The sequence below is a fragment of the Pleurodeles waltl genome, chromosome 4_2 (assembly GCF_031143425.1).
Source record: "Pleurodeles waltl isolate 20211129_DDA chromosome 4_2, aPleWal1.hap1.20221129, whole genome shotgun sequence".
Classification (NCBI taxonomy): Eukaryota; Metazoa; Chordata; class Amphibia; order Caudata; family Salamandridae; genus Pleurodeles; species Pleurodeles waltl.
The window spans coordinates 292,118,019-292,139,797 of record NC_090443.1 but is presented as its reverse complement, the minus strand read 5'-3'; the positions used below and the strand labels follow the sequence as shown (position 1 = coordinate 292,139,797).

The 21,779-nt window shown below is 41.2% G+C and overlaps 1 protein-coding gene across 8 annotated transcripts in view; it reads left to right on the top strand.

Moving 5' to 3' along the window:
* TCF20 (transcription factor 20) overlaps positions 1–21,779 on the top strand; it is a 169,819-nt gene that overhangs the window by 93,949 nt on the left and 54,091 nt on the right. For all 8 annotated transcript variants that reach the window (XM_069231214.1, XM_069231209.1, XM_069231210.1 and 5 more), the window contains exons 3-4: positions 3,452–3,545; positions 3,812–3,861. In XM_069231214.1, coding sequence (XP_069087315.1) covers positions 3,452–3,545; positions 3,812–3,861 — 144 coding nt within the window. The remainder of the gene's footprint in view (positions 1–3,451; positions 3,546–3,811; positions 3,862–21,779) is intronic.

Below are 21,779 nucleotides of genomic sequence, written 5' to 3'. Positions count from 1 at the left end.
ACATCTTTAATCACCCAACAGTGTGCAGTTTCACCTTTGGATTTTATACATCCCCCACAGTGTTCAATCTCTGCCTTACGAGCTTGATATCCCAGCTGCGAGCAATTGCTCCCTAAGAAGGACAATCTCAGTTCACATCACTATCTCTCTTATAAGTATGGATCTCTCCATTAAGTGTAGTCTCTCTTCCACATGGGGTATCAGTCTGTCAGATAGAAACCCCCCATATTGTGCACTCTCTCTCTCCCCCGTAGAAGTGTAAAGTTCCTGCAGTTCTCTCCAGTTCCCTTGTAGCTTGGATGTGCCACAGTACAGTGCTCTTCCATTTGTGTGTCGTTTTCCCTAGACGATATTGTGTTGCCTTCCACTTTTAGAAGCTTGTTCTGTTCCTCCTTTATAATAATGATCTCTATATAGTATGACATTGTTCCCTTAAATTAAATCATCACACAGTGAACTGTATTTCATTTGAAATCAGATTGTCCCTTGGTGGGATGACTCTCCTTCAGAGGTTAGAGCTCCTGACATGCGTCTGTCTCAGCAATTATATTTGCATTAGAAGCCTATCATTCCATCCTGAACTAAGCCACCTTTAGAGCTGAAGTTCTGTGTTATTCTGCTTGTCTCCCCTGGTTCCCTCCAAAGTTCCCCCCTTCCCCGCTTTGTGGCTCATCTCTCTCAAAGAGGCACATTGTCTGTCTCACCTGTTGATCCCGTATCTCCTGTAGTGTACTCTCTTCCATTTAGTGCACAGATCTCCCTAGGGTTGGTTGTCTCTCTTTTAGAGGTGCTAGGTTGTACTCTCACAGCAGGGCACCCATCTCGCCCAGAGGAATGATGCCATTAAAAACCTCTAAGAGAGTGGTGGGAATTTGCCCTTGGTTGCACTTTTCACACAGATGCATAGGATTAAACACTTATTCGGAGCCGGTGACTCACTACCCACTTTCAACTTGATTATGAGTGTTAATACAGACACCTGCCTGCATGCTACCAGCAGCTTATTTTTTCTATTCTATAAAGTTTTTATTGATGCACCAGCTACAAGTGAACAGCAGCATACAGAGACCTGAAATGGGCAGAGAAAGACTATAGTATAGAGGGCTGCCTTCTAGGCAGGCTGTACTTACAGCTGCAGGCCGTTCCAAAAGGTCTCTCTCAATTCAAAGTGACTACATCCTAAATGGAGCATCGTTTCAAGTCTGTCGCCAGAATTGGAGAACCCATAGCTGTCAACATGAGCATAGTCCTCCCCTGCTCCCAAATGTTCCTCATGTGTCCTACTTATATCCTCCCTTGGACATCAGGCAGGAGTCATGCAGGTGTGGACAGCAAAAATGAGAAAATGAGAATGGCGTGGGTTTCCATTTACATGTCCTCTACATATGATACCCAGTGCTATTTGGATAAATTTAGGAAACTTGGGGAAAGAGGCAAAGTTCAGGCTATGTACAAAATACAATGAATAGAACATATGCCTGCAAATGCAGGTGGCTGTTATCCCTTATAACAAGATGGGTAGTCTCCATAGACTGAGATGTCTTGAATTCAAGTCTTTCCAGCCAGTTGGGCCTTAGCTCTCCTGTGATGAGTTCATTTCTCCTGTCAGGCACAATACAGCTCCAGCTCAGCAAGATAGCTTCCTCGCTTCACCAGATCTGGCAGAAAGGCTGTGAACATAGACCCTGTCTCAATGAAGAGTGGTAACCATTCAGCCATTCTGCTTATATGGTAAACTTGTGTCCAGGAAAGCAGGACCAATGCCAGATATTTGAGAAATTGACAAGAGGTGCGTTAGCCTATAAGGAATCTGAAATAAACCCCTTCACATAACGATTGGGTATCTTTAAAACGTGACATGGACTAGGCCCTACAGAACCTTCGTTGGACACTCCTGTCCTGGAAACCAGCCTGGGAAAATAGTGGAGGGTTTTGAGTGTAAGCCAGACCTGATCTTCATAGGTACTCTACTTACAAGAGAGAGGTATATGCTCATACGTTCCCTAAAGCGCACTTTCATACCATGCACCCTGCTCCCTTCTTCACTTCTGGCAATTTAAGGAGGAAAGGGAGACATGCTCTATATTTAATTTCACACACACAAAGAACCCCAAAATGTAAGAATAATTAGTGAATACAAACGCTTAGCGATACCCAGGCACACAAGCGAAGCCCCGATCATCGCTACTTCACAAAAAATTGGGAGTATTCTGGCACACCTTCTTGCGGGGCTGCCATTGTCCTTCATTATCTAGTTTCTTGGTATAGAGCTTAGGTGTTTCAGGAGCAGCCTATAAGGCATGCACTTTCTGCACAAGAATGTCATTAGCATGAGGGGGTAGAGTAAATGGCAAACTGACCAGTGATATAGGATGGCAAATCAAAGTTAGCTGAATGAGTCATCAGACGTACTGGAGAGTTGATAACATTGGGGCTTGAGAACTAGGTCTGTGGATCAATATGGCCGAACTGCTGATATATTTGAGCACAGATTCCAGCATATATTTTCCACTATTTTACTTCTCTTCATTGTTTGTTTGTCGTTTGTAAACCTGTGCCCACCGGTCAGTGTATGTTTCTCAAGAGACCTGTGTATGTTTGTCCCAGTGAGTATGACCACTGCATGAGCCCTGTGGAGTTACTAGTTGGTTCTTGAGCTGTGATATTAAGGGCCACCTAAAGTGCACATCTCTTGTTCAGAGAACGGTTTGCCCACTCTACCCAAAATATGAGCAATTGACCGTGGTGGAAACGTGTATTCTAAATAGGGGCACAATTATTTTTTACCAATACACCTGCTTCCCACTGGTTTCCCCCATGTTCTGTACCCCTATAAATAGGGGCCTTTGCATTCATCATGTCTGGGGCATGTATGAAGTAGGCTAGTACAAGGTGTTGGGTGCACGTGCGTTTAGTCAGAGTGACTGGACTGGTGAGTGCTGACGTCTATTTGACTCAGCGTGCTGAATGAGAAGGTGATTTTACACAGCGCAATCATGTTGCGTTTTCTTTTGCTTTGCAACGCTAATAGCTCTAACTCGAACAAATGCAAGACCCGTTGCATTGAAAATGCTTGTTTCACCTCTCTTCTTCCTTTTTTGATAACACAACACTCGGAAATGCAATTTCTGTTGCAGAACTTAATAGTCTTAAGTTTGGTACACTGAGCATCAAAATGTGGTTTATTGCAGTCAAACAGGAGCAGAGGCTTGTATGTGATAATATTGAATGAAAGTCTGACCCCTCCACCCAACACCTCTGTCTCCTAGGTTGGAGTGAATGAATGAGCATGAAGTGTTAGCTTATACTGTAGTACCTTTTGTCGCTGACCTTCTTTTATTGCTGGTTATGACTGAAGGTTGAGTGACCATGGCACAAAGGGGAAGAAATGTGTAAGTATTTGGAGGCCGCAATCCTGGTAATTATACTAACAGCTTTCTCTTCCTGACAGAAATGTTCGCACTGCCAGGAGCCAGGAGCATCACTCGGCTGCTACAACAGAGGGTGCTCTTCCCAGTATCACCATCTCTGTGCCATGGAGTCTGGTGAGTCCAGACTAGAGATGCTGTGGATGTCTCTTGTGGTAGAGTGGAGGAAGTGCGAACATATGAGGAGTCTAGGTGTATTGGGGATTCATAAAATACAGTATTTAGTGGTGTGAAGGAAACTAGTACTGGCCAGGCACTTAATGAGGTCATAGTGGCACATAATGTCTGGTCACAGTTTTGAAGTAGATAAGACTTAAGGAGCAGTAGTGACACTCAGAAGCCTGTTGCAGCATAGCTAACTTCTCATCTCTCTTCCTCTGTAGATTGTTTACTGAACGAGCAAGATTTCTCTGTGCGATGCCCAAAGCACAAGGTAAGGGGTGTGCTTGTGTAGTTCCTGTGTTTTCTGAGCACTGAGGTGCTGCTGTGTCTGCAACCTGTCATTGCATGTTGTTAAAGTGGTTCAGACCGGCTTTTCACCTTGTTGCCAGCACTGTCCCTCACCTGGTTCTCTGTTCCCAAAGCTGCATAGTTCTTCCTCTGTCCTTGGAATGCACAGCTCTTTGTACTGCTCTACGCTTCCCAGGCCTACCTCTTTTCATTGATGTTGCCCAGCTCTGCCGTCTGCTTCTGGACCTGCCAAGTTGTCCCCTTAGGACTGCCCATATCTTTCACTGGTACTGGCAGTGACAGCTTCTCCATTGCTCTGGTTCCAATGTAGGCCAGTATTTTCTCACTTTATCATACTCTCAGATCAAATACCTGCCTACTCCGCTCCCCCTGCTGACTCCTATAGGGTCCATTTTGCACCTTGATTTGCGCATGTAAAGCCTAGATCGGAATTCCTGGTTAAGCCCAGTCAGGGCCACTTGTGAAAACCAAACTTCACCTGCTAGATCATCTCTGCCAACCTGGTTACGTCTCTCTCAATCCCAGTTAATATTCTGCACTAAAGCCCATTTCTGATCACTTGTACAGCCTGTGGGACCCCAATCGTAACCCCCTTCATATTATTCATGTCAATTTCAGATAATTTTCATCTTTGCCCTTGAGTACTACTTATGTCTGCTCCTTGCAAGCTCTGCTCTTTGTGGTAGCTTGCAGGGTTAGTCACTAGATGAAAACTGTACCTCTTTCAGACATCTAGCTACAAAGTTAGGGAATGATCTACTGACCTGCTTCAGTGCTGCACAGGACAGGCTCCTCTGGCATGGCCAGTAGGACCCTCTGTTTTTTAATGCACTAAAAGGCATAGTTTCCTGTGTTTTTGTCTGGACGGACTAATCACCCAGAAATTGTTTTAGCTTTTTCCTTTTCACTGCGAAGTGTTTTAAAACTAACCACATACTTTCAGGCATTTCTAGTTGGGATTTTGTTTTTAAGATGACCATTTCAAAAAGCTTCTTTTCTTTGTGTTTTTTTTTTGTTTTGACACATCATAAAAGGTGTAGGTAGAGAACCCAGCATATTTTTCCCTATTGAAACCTGGGATTGGAGAAGCTTATGCTTGTTGTGTAGACTTATTGCGCCACTTTATCACTGATCAGTGATATCCAATTTCGTAATCCAAATTTAGTTATGTTGTAGTGTGCAAAGATGTTTTAAACTTCACCTGTAAACACAAACAAGTGCACTAATGCATGTTTCTCGCTTAAAATGAGTCATTGTCAAGGCTTTATTTCACAAAGCGTTGAACAATTTATCCAGGCAGATGATTGCTCTACACATACGTAACCACTATTCTGTCCTCATTTATAGTGATTTTCATGTAATTCACATTTTTTTTCAAACCATTATCAACAATATTCCTCACCAATTTAAATGAATATATAAATATTTAGACCTGTGGTGCCTGATCATGCTTAGTATTTATCTGCTGCCTAAAATCAGAAGGGTGTAGGCATTTCCTTGGTAGTACAGTATTTGGTGTGATTTGACACTTTAAGGAAAAGAAGGACATATTTGTTTATTTTATACTTTTTTACTTGCCTCATGGCTGCTTGTCCTAATACTTGGGATTTTCTTATGTGGTTTGTGACATTTCTTAAACCCTGCCATATCTTACTGTACTTTTTGGAGAGTTTAAGTTCAGTTTTTTTGAAAATGAAATCCACAGAAAATGTGTTTGTGGCTCGTGCAGCTGGTGATACACATGCTTTCCATACTCCTGCCATTTAGTGTTGGGTTTGTACGTGTACAACTTGTTTTTCTTCAGAGAAGTCTTTAGTCAAGAAGTAAAGTAACTCCTTCTATGACTGATAATGCAAATGTCCATTGGCTCCATTGTTAGATTGTTTTTCTCAGCTGTCTGGTTCGGACGGGCGTTGCTGAAGCTCTGAGTTGACGCTGCATGGTGCTCCTTGTCTGGGCTTTCCGGTGTTCCACCCCCATTGTCTAAAAACAATTGCTTTTGCATCAGTCGTTTGTACTCTGACCCAGAAGTTGTCCAAGGAAGAGCCACAATTAGAGGTAGGGACAAGATTGTGGTCTGGCTTCAATTCTGGGGCGGGACGATGGTTAGCACCCAGACAGATTACTTGTGGAGGATAACGGTAGGGTTTAAGATGAGACAGACAATTGAGGTTAAAGTTAAAGCTGAAATGTTGATATTGACTTACGTTAGCTTAATCAAAACATTTTCAATATAATTAAAAAGCATTGCAAAAAACAGTGGGAAATTTAATTGACCGTTATTACCATTTTGAAAGAGAAAATTAAGAACCAAAACGTTTTCAATAAAATGCCTATTTAAATGCAAAGGATGTGAAATTTTGATTCAAGCAGTTTTCAATTAACAAAATGTCTTTGATTTGGAATTTTGGCAATGTGCGCTTTGGCAAAATAACTCGGCCCATTCCCTTGTCCATTACTTGGTGATGCCAGACATTAAAAAATGTATACTTGAATGCAAGTGAAATTTAGGAGTTGGGCTAGTTTCTGAATACACATTTGGCCAGTTACAGAACAAATAGTGCCATGCTCCTGAGTATTATTAGTTTTTTTTCTTTAGAACATTCTCTCATTCGACAAAATATGTTAACCTAAGAACCTCATTTAACAAATAAATTAGGCATAGAGGCAAGACACTGTTATTGTGGCTGCTTTTTCTCTTTCTAGTGCCAAAGTGTGTGTGTGTATTGGTATCAAAGGTACCTTTGTCGCATAGGTTTTCATTATGTTAATGAGGCTACAGGATTTGGGAGACAGGATCACATGGATTGCGGGTACAAAGTATGATTCCACATCACATGACGCCTGTCAGCCTAATCTGGGTTTTCCGGCGAACTAGCAGCGCCCCATCTCTGGCCGAGATGATTATGGCAGCCGGGCACATGACAAGAAAGACTCCTCAGGGAAATCGTGGTCGATCAGATCTCATCCCTTTCTCTCAGTTACCAAAAGTCTCATATAGGTAAAGACAACAGAGGCAGAATATAGTTCAATAAGGATTTATTGAAGTTAACTGCATCTTAGATAAAAAGGCATGTATTGCAATAACTAGGATGGTAAAACACACTAAAAGCAAGCTGGTGACTAACAGAGTAAAACGCAAGAACAGTCCTACCATATTGTCAACTAGGAGTGATGTATATAGTTCTCCTACCTACACTGTGTTTGAGCACAGTGTAATAAGCCTAATCTGCCCTTTGGGTTTCCCCCCTTGGGGTACATCATCCCTCATACCTGGAGGAAGAAACCTGTAGCCTAGAAAGACATCGTCCCCATGTGGATCAGGGTTCCGGCCGTCTAAGCAAATAGCTGCAGCGAAGCAATCAGCATACAGTTGTGGTCATCTGGGTGGAATCTCCCTCTAACTTGTCTGGGACAAAGGGTTGTTGTATAATAAAACAGCTAACATTCTAAGAAATTGTCCCCACGTATGAGTTCTGTGAACGTTGGAGACCCAGCATACCACGTTTGTCGGCAACACTATCTGACTGTAGCCTTGGAGAAAGCACAAAGTAAAATGAATGTCCTACTAAGAACATGATGCTTTCTTAGGTAAAAGTAAAATTAGATGAAGAAAATAAAACAGCACTGCAAATGTGGCCATTGCTAGAAAAATAAAGCAATGCTGATTAAAATTCAGCCAAATTAAAGTGCACAGCGGCAGGCCCAGTTAGCTAAACAACAAGTCTAAAACATGGCTAAAACAGCTATACAACACCTTGTCTGGTTCAAAGAAATGTCAGATGTAACTTGGGACACCACTTTTGTGAATGATCTGTGGATAACATGTAATCTTGCAATTCATAAATTACAAAAGTGTCTAGTACATTTATGCAAATGGTCAATATGAAGGTATTCACACACTGCAGTCAAACATTTTATTGTTTTGGCTTTTGTTACATGAGAAATGGTGTAGTATATAATCTTTGGCAAGCTGAATTCAACAAACTCTACTAAAATTAATACTGTTGACTATACCCATCAGATGTACAGACAGTAAATTTAAATTGTTACTAAGAGATATAACAAATGCACAGTATACATATCTTTGCAGTACTTCATTGGTGAAACCCTAATCTTTCGATGCACTTCAATCAAATGTTGCTTCACCAATTCACTTATTAAATGCAGAACAGATTTTTATGCACGTATTTAGGAATACCCATTTAGGGTCTGATTACGACCTTGGTGGATGGTTTACTCTGTCACAAACGTGACGGATATCCCATCCTTCGTATTACAAGTACCATTATATCCTATGAAACTTGTAAAAGGGCAGGCGAGAAATAGGTCACATTTGTGATGGAGTATCCCATCCGCCAAGGTCGCAATCAGGCCCTTAATCTAAGAAAGAATGTCATAATGAACGCGTTTGTGCAACCAGGACTAGCAAAAAACGGTATTCCAGTAGACACAAAAAACACATCCTAACGTGGCATATAAAAAGAAGGAAAGTTCATGGATATTGATAAGTCCAACCTCAAAATTGAAGGAAATTGAAACACACTTCTCATACATCTCAGTGCCAAGTGGTTTGTGTCTTTTATGGCATTTTCAAAAGGCAGGAATGTAGGCAAAGTACTGTACATCTTTATTGGTGTATGGGGACAAATTATATATTTTGTTTGAATAATGAGTGATCACGTGGGAAAACTTGCAACCTTTTTTTTGCTTGAAATTGAAAATGGTATTTTCTTTAAAAACGTGATTTTTGTTGTAAAGTAGTGTTTCTGTCAAGGAATTGTCTTCATTGTACATAAACAGTTGAACAAATATGTTATGTGGGATTCCTGAAACGCGTATTGAACTATCTGTATCATGTGAAAAAATGCATTAAAGAAAACATGCTGACAGAGGCAGTTTTCAAACTTTTTTTTTTTTTAACGTAGCCCAATAGTGTGGTAGGGTTCATTTAATTGAAAACATGGCTATTTTTAGCATTTTTTTAAAAATGCAACAAAAAGAGAAAACATGCTCCATATAAAGCGCACACTGGCCAACATCGCCACCAAACATCTAACATTGTACATTTATGAATTCCTCAGTCTGCCAGTCATTCCCTGGCACAGTGTAAGATCAGTCAGAATAACAAGGTGGAATGGGTGCTCAAACACCAAAAGTAAAAAGGCACTTATTCCAGCTGATCCTGTGAGAAAGAAAATTCCTCTTTAAGAGTATTCCCCAGTCTTTAATCCAACAAGTTGGCGGGGTGGGGGGATGTTATGGATGGTGGCTCTCAATCAGATCTTACCTAATCCCATTAGAGTTACATTATTTCACATCACAGTATGCAGAGATAACAGGATGTTCCTAAGGTCTCAAATAGGGAGTTCACACTATCAATACAAAGCTTTTGCTTTCAACTTAAAATTAAATTCTATAGTTTTCTGAAAGTTTATGACTGTGGCAGTGCAGCTCTGAAGTGAACTGGCATCTTTGAGAATCCTCACCTGGGCCACTGCGTAGTGAACGCTTGCTCTATCTAATAATTTAAGTATTACCTCCAATTAATTCTGGGCCTGATGACAGACCAGAGCCTGTAGATCAATTCTTCTGCATTTACCCCACAGGCTGTTCGGGTTAGCCACTGCCTGAGAACAGCACTGGGAACAGCACTTGCAAAATGCTTCCCTGAGAACTGGGCACAACGCTTGCAAAAATGTTTCCTTCAGAGGAAAGGTTATTAAAAATTTGGCTCCTGATGAATAATCAATCCTGAGCAGTCAAAGAAGTCTAATCTCTCTTGGGCATTGTGCGGTGTGCGTTTTCATTGTTCCCAGTGCCAGACTGTTCATGCATCTTCAGGAATAGCTAGATGACTGGGTCTCAAACTACAGGTAATGGGAACAGAAGATTCAGTTGACTAACAGTAAAACCACACTCCCTCCCCTACCCTTCGTGCTTTGTGCTCCAGGGAGTCCCATTTCAGAAAACTGCTTCTCAGGGAAGCATAATGACGAATACCTCCATAGAGAGATCTTGGTCTCAAAGGGAGCAAACTTTCTCCTCCACGCTAGCGATCTCCATTGGAACAACCATACCATAACAACATGTTAGAATGACTTTACCTTGCTCTAAAATCCTGCTGTTGCCATCTGCAGCATCCTTTTTGCTGCAGAATGACAGAAGTACAGCAATGTACTACCTCTGTAAGCATGGAGTAATCAGATCAAGAATCTTCTCAAGGGAAGCGGTGATGATGTAGTACTGGTCTTTGGTGGGAAACAGGAATGTGCATCACTCATGTCAGTAACTAGTGTGGCAGAGACCTCATGGAAGATTACAGATAGTTACTCAATAATTTTCTATCAGACATCGTCAAGGCCGTAGGAGCTCTCCACATCTACATGTTTGCAACTGCAAAAAACAAACAAACAAACCATAAAGCAGCAACTTTAGCACCTCATCTTTGAGAAAAAACTGATTATATAAAATTCTTTTTTCAGACAGTGGTCTAAGATATCACCTATACATGTCCTTCAGTCAACCTGCTCCCCTTTTTCATTGCCAAGATGAGGTAATGTAAGGTGGCAATTACCTTTTTGTCTGCAGACTATCCGGAATAATGGTTATACTGAGAACTGCTTCACTCTCCATCCTAGCCACTCCAGGAGGCTTCAGTGCAGGTGGAACGTTCTTGCCAACATATGATTTCAAAGCTTGACCACCTGGCTCCTGTGTAGTTGCAGTATAGCAGCATTGAACCTTTCAGCGACCGCATGAGCACTCTGAGTGTCCAAACATCTTTCCACCAAATCATCATATGCCTTTAAGTGTAATATATTCACATCTGTTCTCCAGAAACAGGTGAGCCTGATAACTTGTAAGGAAGACACAGTATAGCCATGTTTTGTTTATTTGGCCAAATCTAGTCTTCAGTTATCGTCTATAAAAGTACATTTAGCTGGCATCACTGTTCATGTAAAAAGTCTGCCCCTGCATCTTTTTTTACTATTTGCGTGATAAAAGAAATTCTAGATTAAAAAATACAAAAATATGGCTGCAAAACTATAGGTAAAAAATTATGGCTAACATTTATTAATATGACAAACTAAAAAGGTGAAAATTTTATTTTATTTTTTCTGTTCTCACCACCACATTTGTGAACTACACATAGCCACGTATCAACCCTTAAATAAGCCCTGACCGTTACCCCCTCCTTAACATTAAAAATCCCCCCACCATTATTTCTCTGCCATTTGATGTTAGATACTTCTATTCCACCTCCCATACCACCCTTCTCCCACACCCACTTGCACTATCCTGTACAATTGTCCGTACTGTAACACAACCCCTAAATAAAACTTAACATTAACCCCAATCTTAACCTTTACCTGTACCTGACACTTAACCTTACTCACGCCCTGACTAATACACCTTCCCTTGTGCCAGTTTGTAAAGTAATCCTAGGTTTAACTGAAACCCTAAAGTTTACCTAACTTGGGCCCAAACCCATCCCTGACTCGCATCCTTGCCCTTGCACCCATGCTTTTTTTCTGGAACTTATTATTGCCTTTTTGGAAATTTTGCTTTCTTGTAATCTACCTTCCCATTTTTTGGGGATCTACATTTAATTTTACTTTACAATTAGTGTCGTTAAAAGTTTCTCACCTTTTCGATCCCTGGAGCCAGATATATGAGTGGGATTTAATCTCTCTGCATGAAAGAACTTTATATGATGTTCCATCTCAGCAAAACATCTTTATGAACTCATCCTTCTTTTCTTCCAAAAGTGATCTTACATTTTCATATCAGTCAAACAATTTCCTATCTGACCTTATCCCTGGAAATTTACTGTAGCTGAAAGGGCTCTTCCTGAATAGGGAAAAAGGACTCTGATGTCCTTAGACATCAAAAACAACATCTCAAACAGCTTATGTCAACTATGTCTGCTCACACAGTCATGCCTTCTACAAAACACACAACTGCAAGATAGTGTCCTGTATCACTATTTACTCTAAGAAAATAACCTACTTTCTCTCGTAGGGGATTTCCATGTATAGTCATAAGCACTGAATAGTTCCGCGCGTCTGCGGGGACCCCGGAGCACTGATGTGAAGTATATTCTTAAGTGCAAATACCAGCCCTTTGAAAAAAGGTCTGTCAAAAACCACTTAAGAATAACACTGTGGAGCCTATGTGAACAGCTACACAGGCCAAATTGTTGAAAGGAAATCAGCTGTAGTGTAAATTCATGTTCAAATACCTATTTATTCTAGAAATGTAATAAAAAATACATTCTCATACTTTATTTACACCTCTCATGAGAATAAAACAATGCAGGTCAGTGTAGCCCATAGGCTGCCATTATACAGAATGTAAATAGAGCTGTGCCTTTAAGAAAGTAAAGTCTTCCTGTATCCCATCATGCACAGCAAAAGGCAGTTGCCTCAGTTCTTTTTGAAGGCTTGTAACCTGACATGAAGGAACAAAAACATTAATTGTAGAACCAACATCGATACTATTATGGCAACTTTTCCCATGTCAACTCCACCGGGGAGGAGGGAGGGTTGCTTATGACTATCATGGAAATACCCCTACGAGAGAACTGGAGTTACAGGTAAGAAACCATTCCTTCTCTCGTAGGGGATTTCCATGTATAGTCATAAGCACTGAATAGACTAGCAAGCCCATCCCCATAACCGCGGTGGAGTAGACAGAATAATACTGACCAAAAAACAAGTCATGCAAATAAATTCTTAAGCAAGGCCTGTCCAACCTGCGCATCTGCCATTGGTACACTCGACAATTGGGAAAGCACACCCCGAAGACATTATAAACTTGTTGTGCATACACATCTTTTGGGTACTTTCTTCCTCTTTGTCCAGTTTATCTTTCTAAGTATTTTTAAGAGAATTTGGGTTTAATGACTGGGAGAACTCCACTCCATTTGTTCTGCAGGGAATGTGGAAAAACCCATGTTTGATGGCATGTGTGGCTGCTGTAGATACATGGGCTCTGCATACTTCTGCCATCTAGCGTTTGGTATGGAAGGTTTCAAATTGTTTTTCTTCTTTGTCCAGTCATGCTTTCACCTATCTCCGGTTCGAGACAGTCTTTTAGACCTCTTTTGTTCGGGAAACCTTTCCAGTTCATTGGTATTGTCCACTGAATGTGTATTTTTATTCATTTGCATTCTGGGACCGAAGAAACTTTCAGTCGGAATGACAAGTTTCTATTGAGGCTCTCCGGGCCGCCATTTTCTCAACTCTATCTCCTCTAGAATTAAATCCTAATTAAACGTATTCCTTTCCATTTTTGTCCAAGTGCCATTCCATTCCAAGTTCCGCAGACTGACCAGCGCCAGGTCTTCAACCTCTACCTGTTGCCGGAACATAAAGAGGAAGATTGTGAGGTTTGCCGGTCTTTCCGCTTGAAAAAGACTCTGCAAGATCAGAGAGTCCGCCGTCGCAAAATGCAGAGGCATGAAATTAAGGACACACCAGAAATTTTCAGACTCCAAGACATCATGTCTGAACCGGAACAAGAGCAGGAACTTCAGTAGGCCTCTTCTGTTAAGGAAGAGTCTCATGCAAGCGAAGATTTGAACTCGGAGGTCCACACTGTCCTCGAAATGCAGCAGATTCCTCAAGCACAACCAATAATGAGTAAATCCACCATCATAGAAGTGAAGGCTATCAGTATGCCACTGCCTTCAGTCCATGGCAGGCACCAAAAAACTTGCTCGGACGCCTGCTACTTGAGCTCGGCTCCAAAACGCAGACAGAGGCCTTCCACTTTCATGCCGACCACTACCAGCCTCTGCACCGAAAGCTTCAACATCCCACTCTGCACTGGCTGTTTCGGCACTGGAAAAAATTGGTGCCTTCCTCGTCACCGACAACTTCAGCTCTGAAATAACTAAAAATACCTACAGCCTCAAAGTCAACAACCTACCTCGAGCCTATCCTATATGAAGTGAAGCAACAGCACCATGCTAAAAAATCTCAGCTTCATATTCAACCCCAAATGGGGCATGTTTTGGTTAAATCTGTCATCACTATTCCTTCCAAACAACCACTTTCTTTTGATGCGGCCCTTGATACATCTATGTCTACAGCCAAGCAAAAAAGAATGGATAGAGACTCTGTTGAGATTCACCCACATCCCCTCCACCCGCCACTCCACCAACACCTCCATCTCACGGCGACCCTCTTGACATCACTCCACAGGGATCACGTCATTTATTCCATGATATCCAGGACACAGGGGATGATAATGTGCCTTTTCATACAGACACAGACCCTTGGTCTCAATACGATACTGCCCCACATGTAGACACTGACATGGATGTGTACCTATGTAGACCATCCCCACTGGACAATTCAGGAACTTACTGGGAGGGCCGCCACTTAACATTAAGTACCCCTTCACAAAGAAAACCCATTGAAGATGACTTCCTTTTTGAGATACTGATAACCTCTCATAAAGCCACAGAATATTTGCCCATGCTTAAAGGCATGATGAGGCAATTGGATTATATTTTTCAGGACCCTGCTGGGGCACGCATAATCGCTCTGCGTGTGGACAAAAAACAATATAAGACTTCCCCATCTGATCCTGTTTTTATCAAAGGTCAGACTTTAGTGGTCTATACTGCCAAAAAAAGAGCCAACTCTCTCATAATGCTCCGCCTCCTGACAAGGAGAGCAAGATCATTGATGCTTCTGGCAAGTGCGTTGCTGCTCAGGCAGCCAATCACTGTCATATTGCCAATATACAAGGATTGCTTGCCAGATACGATCATGCCCACTGGGATGAAATGGAGGGGCTCCTCCATTACCTCCCAGAGAAGCAAGCACAGGAAAATAGGACAAAAAATTGTTACTGAGGGCCCAATAGTATTCAACAATTCAATTTGCTTTCTGTTAGACGCGGCTTATACAGCAGCAAAAGGGATAAACATCAGTATCCTCTTACGCCCTCATGTGTGGCTAAGCATTTCTGGGTTTAAATTAGAGGTACAGCAGGCAATTTTAAATGTACCATTCAACAAGGAACATTTTTTCAGCCCTGAAGTAGAACAGGGGCTTGAAAAGATGGAAAAGGATAACAAAAGTCCACTGGAGCGCTCCAAACCTCTGTCTTGTGTGGTACTTTTCGTAGGCCTCAATATAAAACAGCCTCCAAACCTTTTGCACCAGAAACATTATCATATCTCAAAGGTCAACCCCATACATCCTCCCAGATAAGATTTTACAAAGGTTCTTATCAAGGAAACCACTATCGAGGTAGGGGAAAAACACCCTCCCCTAGAACCTATTCCACTGCCCCCAAGCAGCGACTCACTTTACCTTCCTTCAGATTATGAACCACCTGTATTAGGATGACTTCAACTCTTTCTCAAACACTAGCAAAATATCAAAACAGACCAATGGGTGTTGATGTTATCCAACAGGGCTGCTGTCTGGAGCTCAATTCCACACATCCAAACATTCCCCCTCACACTCACAGACCTTCACAGGAACATATCACACTCAAACAGGAAGTGCAGGCTTTACTAGGCAAAGGAGTTGATGGAGCTGTTCCCCTACACCACCAAGGAACAGTTATATATTCACTATAATGTTCTCATACCCAAAAAAGGAAAGCTACCCAAGACCTAGCTTAGATCTCAGACCTTTAAATCATTCCATCATATCAGAACATTTTCACATGGTCTCACTTAAAGATGTGATCCCACTGCTTCATCAAAGTGAGTTTTTATCAACACTGGATTTAAAGGACACCTACCTTCACACCTGTATACACTCAGGAAATCGCAAATACCTCAGATTTGTGACAGCAGGACAACACTATCAATTCAAAGTGCTCCTGTTCGGGGTCACAACAGTACCAAGGGTGTTCACAAAATACCTTGCAGTCGTTGCTGCTCAGTTGCACAGGCAGAAAATTCATGTTTTACCATAACGAGACGACTGACTCAACAAAGCCAGTACCCTCAATCAATGCTTGCATCATACTCAAGTCACAATAGACTTGATTCATCAACTAGGTTTCACAATCAGTCTCCAAAAGTCACATCTAAATCCACTTATAATACAACGACATCTAGGAGCCATTCTCAACACACAGTCAGGAATAGCCTACCCTAATGCAACAAGAATACAATATTTTCAGGCGCTACTCTTATTTGCATCCCAGTCACCCAGTCACAGTAAATCTGTCATGAGACTTCTTGGAATGATGGCTTCCTGCATTGCCATTTTACCACATTCCTGTCTTCACATGTACCCGTTCCAGAAATGTCTTTCGCACCAATAGTCTCAGGCCCAGGGTCGTCTAGAGGATCTAGCGTTGGTAGACAGTTGCACCTATTGCTTTCTGCAGTGGTGGAACAAAAACAATCTTCTGTAGGGGCTGCCTTTTCTGGACCTTGTTCCACAGATCTTACTGACAACAAACACCTCCCAGATAGGTGCGGTGCTCCTCTCCAGAACCTCACAATCCAGGGTCTTTGGGATCACACACATCGAAACTTACACATCAGCTGTCTAGAGTTACTGGCTGTTCAACTAGCACTCAAAGCATTTGTAATTCATCTGATCAGCAAAGTAGTTCTCATATGCACAGACAACATGACAACTTTGTATTATGTGCATAAATGGCGGGGACACATTCTCTACAGTTGTCTAATTTTTCACCGGCAGGATGCTGTAACAAGCCCACGAGTGGGAACTCTGCCCTTGAGTCCTACTATGCTACTTTCAAAAGTTGGGGTTCCCAAATATAGACCTACTTGCAACAGAAGAAAACACAAAATACCCACACTTTGCCTCCAGGTTTCCACACCCTTAGTCCAAAGGCAGTGCTCTATGGATGAATTGGTCAGGGATATCTGCTTATGCTTTTCCACCTCCCCCTTCTGTATCTAGTCCGGAAACTCAGCCAAACGCCTCTCACGTTGATTCTAGTGGCACCCACATGGGCCAAACAACCATGGTTCACCACTCTGTTAGAACTGTTGGTGGTTCCTCACAAGAAGCTTCCCCCTCCACCCGGACCTTCTCACTCAGAACCATGGTCCGATCAGGCACCCATATCCTAAGGAGTTGAATCTTGCAATTTGGCTCCTGAAGTCAGAGTTTGGATACTTAAACTTACCGCAAGAATGTCTGGGTATTCTTAAGGAGGCACGTAAACCAACTACTACAGCATGTTATGCAGCAAAGAAGAAGCGCTTTGTCCACTATTGCATTTCTAAAAACTGGGACCCCTTCAAAGTGTCAGTACAAAATATCATTTTGTACCTCCATAATTTGCAAAATTCAAACTTAGCATACACTTCCATAAAGTTACACCTAGCAGCTATAGCTGCTACCCTTAAAGACAGCATTCTACTCTTTTGAAAATCCCTGTCATTAAAGCTTTTGTGGAAGGGCTTAAAATAGTGATACCGCCAGGAGTGCCTTTTTGGAACCTTGATGTGGTGCTTACTAGATTTATGGGCCCACCTTTTGAACCAACTCTATCATGGAAAGTGGCTTTTTAGCTGCAGTCACTTTCCTTAGACATGTAAGTGAGCTCCAAGCACTAACCTTGCAACCCTCTGGACCCAACACTAGATGGTAAAAGTACATAAAGCACTTGGATCCACAACGCTACATATCACAAGCAGATGCTTACTGGGTAAGTAACATTTTCCATCTTAGCTCAGGCCCCTTACTCGACCTTGAAGCATATAATGTTCCTCTGAGTATTTTATGTGGGCATAGCGTATATAGGTGTGAAGTCTGTTGTTACGATAAAAATTGCATCCCCTAGATACATTTCGGCTGAGCAAACGCCGAAATGTATAGGTGAGAAAAAACAAAACCTGCTGAAAGGACTTAAAGCCCCAGGTGGGTATCTAATATTTTGAAAAAGTTAGTGATTGGGGGAGTGTTTAGCACATTTGACAAATTAGTTTGGATTTTAACGGACGCATAAATTAAATTTGCAGCATTTACCAGCATCATCCCAAGCCTCCTCATACTATGATCTCCCAATTAACACTTTATGAATTCTTCCCTCTTCTATCCCTCCATTGTTCTATTCAATTCAGCTATCAGGCTCACATGTAAATCGGTCAAATGATCTCATATTTCCCTATACTAATCCAAAACTAATCCTTTTGGGTTCCGGAGTAGCGCGTTACTTGCCGAAAAGTGCTTTGACGCCTCATTAGGGGTAGTAAGCGCAATATAAATACAATTACAACACGTTCTGAGGCTCACAGAATGCAGCCTGTCTCCTGACGTGAAACGCTGGCTACCGGCGCCACCTAGTGGGTTGACTGGAAACAGTTTCAATAGCTGTTTATTATAACTGTGCACTATGTGCTATACATGTTGGTGTAAGTTACGTAATGGCTTGGACCCTTTCTCTTCGGGTTTGCACACCTTCACCAGCCATCCCCATGAACCATTCTTTGTTTTTGCTTTATGCAGTTGCTCAGGGATCGATAAAAGCGTGTTTACTTCTATCTTGTGGGTTTCTTCCTATTCTGATTGTATGTAAATTTTATGGTGTAGAGAATACGGGAGAGCAGCTTCAGACAGCTGAGGTCTAGCTAGCGGGTTACTTAGAACTTACTCTCCAAATTGTGCTTTGCTTCAGGCGGAAGACGTAAAGGCATTGAGACTGTGTATCAACTGTACTGTACCTCACATAGCCTGCCTACATACTTACCTGACATCTGCATGTCTAGAGAGCTCTAATGGAGTATGCCCTCACACAGAATGGAAGTTCAGTCTGTCACATAAGACAATGGGAGATGCAGGAAGATATGCACCTGGCAGCTGTGACCTTCGTTGGGGTTGTGGTGGCATTGCGGCCTCCAAAGACCACCTATACCCTGTGTAACACATAAGCCTGGTCCTTAGCACTCAACCTGGCTGTTTCTAGGTAATAACTAAACGCATGACTCACTCTGAGACCTTCGCAGCACATCTGTAGCCAAGGAGAAGGGCCAAGGAAAACATTTAAGAAAAATCTGCTTGTATTTGTACAAATTTGTCAACACCTTTTGAAAAATAGTTGGGATGAGTCCTTGGCATCACAGCCCCTAAGGAACACGATTTATAGGTACATAGCTATTAAAGCTACTTAAGACGCATGATCAAAGTTAGGGCATCTGAAAAGGAAGGGTTACATTGAAGACCATAAACTCAGATTATTTGTGCATCAGGTTGGCCCGACCGGGTTCTAATCTCAGGAGATGATGAGCTGCCTTATCACACAGCACAGTTCATCAGGAACATTGGATAGTATTTCACAACCTTGGTGGTGTTGCAGAAGAATTACCTTGCCAGTGATCTATAGGTCCAAGCGGGTGGTAGGTAAAACTTGATGGTGTCCACTTGCACAATGGATTTGTCAAAATACAGGTCTGTTGATCCAGTAAGCAGATACTTGGTCTATAACAAGTCCCAGTTAGAAAACCCAAAACTGTTACTTCTGTACTGCGCTCAAGTGATTATCATAAATGTATTGTAGTGATTAAAATAGTTCCAAATGCAAAAAAGAATGGGGCTGCAGACCAGTTCCCAAGCAGGCTACATCACATCAGCTAAAACTGCACATTACATCGGTCAAAAGGACATTTGTCGGATAAAAAAAAAAGAAAGAAAAGTAACATTTTTGCAGTGCCTAAATACACCAATGTTACATATTATTTCCTCTTTAAAGAGCTTTGTCAATTTTTTTAAAAGTATTATTTAATATTATTATGGAACATGCAAGTTGGGAAACATTCATCATAGTTAAACACAATTTTACAGCATCTGTGCAATGTTTATACCAGTAATATTGACTTTAACAATGGTTGTCAATCCTTCAGTCTTAGGCAGTAGCACACAATTTGCTCATTAGTTTCTTGGTGGTATTAACAAATTCTGCATTGTTGAGGCTAGTTCCGGTATTTAGGTCTTTTTGCTTTAGATGCTATTGCTGGGGAAAATCAGAAGGCACAGTCTCATTGTTTGATGTCCACATTCCTTATTTCATGGCAATTTTAAATAGAGTTGCACTAATAGGGTGTTACAGGAATCACCAATTAGTGTACCTCAGTTTGGGGATTGCAGTTAAAACTCTTCCTTGTGAATTCAATTGTGCTCTTATGATGTGTTTCAGTGCAAGTTTTGAGAGGATACAAAGCAACATGTCTAAATGCGCTAATGAAGTTCTGAGATATTGAGGTCATGGATTAATTGCAGAACCTTTTTCTTCTACTGTGTTGCACTATATTTTTTAATCCGCTCTTTTTTGCACAACTAATATCATAACAAAAAATGCCTTATAAACTAGGTCCTGATTCAAAAGGCCAGAGTCCAGCTAGATGTGAGCACTAATTATATTGAGAAAGTTGGAGAATTCTCCAATAAGCTTTGTTCTGCAATTAATTAATTGGTGAGTTAGTCTTACGAGGTATGCAAATTGCCTGTAAAACAAGGCTGGAACATATGTTGTACTTTTTTGTTTAAAATTCCTTTTGCAGAGTAGCTCATTAGCTTGGCATTTATTCTGGAAATTCCAGGGATAAGTGATGCAGCTTTGGCTTTCATTTTTAGTAACTGGGGGTTTGAAGAAAGTCTTTCATTAAACCAAACCCCTACATAGATATAAATGTTTGTATAGCCTATTTTATGCAGACCTAAAATCCAATTCCCTTGGCTTTGTTTTTTTTTTCCGTTCCTAAGTTCATGACCTTGGTTTTACTCTTATTGATGATCAAGTTATTGACCTTATTGTAAATATTTAGGGTGTTTAGTGCATGTTCTAAACCAACAGTTGTTTGGTTGAGAAGGACCAGGTCATCAACATATTGTAGGAAGTGGATTTTATTAGTACCTATCCTGTGGTTGGAAAGAGCTGGAAACAAACATGGTTTGTCCAATATGCACAGGTTAAATGTAGTGGTGTAAGTGCATATCCCTATTTTAGGTTTGTGCTTATGTGGATATGTTTGGATATCTTATAAACATTCCAACCCTTGATTCCTACTCATTTTTCAGAATGTAAAGAGATTATGGCTTTCAGCAGTAATGAGTGAGTGTCCCACTTAGTAAGTTTGGCCCGCAAAATGTCAGTCAAGCACTGCTCTATAATCTGTAAAGCAGGCATACAAGGGTCAGGTATGGGAGAGAGTAGATTCCTGTGCTAAGTATGACAGAGCTAGGATGTTATATGTGGTGCTGCAGTTAGACCTTAAGCTTGTGCAGTAGAAGGGGAGTAAGTATTTTTCTTCTGCCCAGTTCTCTAATTCTCAGACTAAGATTTTATTATACACTTTTGCTTGTGCAACCATTAATGCTACTAGGCAGTAAGAGGTAAGGGGTCACTTCTGTTCCCCTTCTTAAAAATACGGGTGCAAATTAGACCCCTTCCAAAGCTTTATGACTTGAGTCTGTTGAAAAGTGGCATTATATATAGAAAGTCGTCATATGCAAGTAAGACTCTACTAAGATTCGCAATAATTTACAGCAGAACCTGTTGATTCTTGTCGCCACCTCCACCTCCCAGTCCAATTGCCCTTCACAGTCTATGTTCCCTTACTACATAATAACATTTCTTAACCATGGTAACATAATATTCACACCATGGGCATGTCTCAACAACACATCCTTCTCCTTAAAATATAGAACAAAAAGATATGATGTGTAATATAAATTATAACTTAGATACATGTTATTTAAAAGTCATCACCCTTATTAAAATGCTGTTAAATAAAAACTAAAGAAATTAACATGGAACGAGGCTACATATACAGAAATACCTTTCATACAGAGTTCCACATATTTACAAATGAGAACAAACTTTACTGTATTTCAACTAATCTTATTTAAGAATGCAATCCTGAAA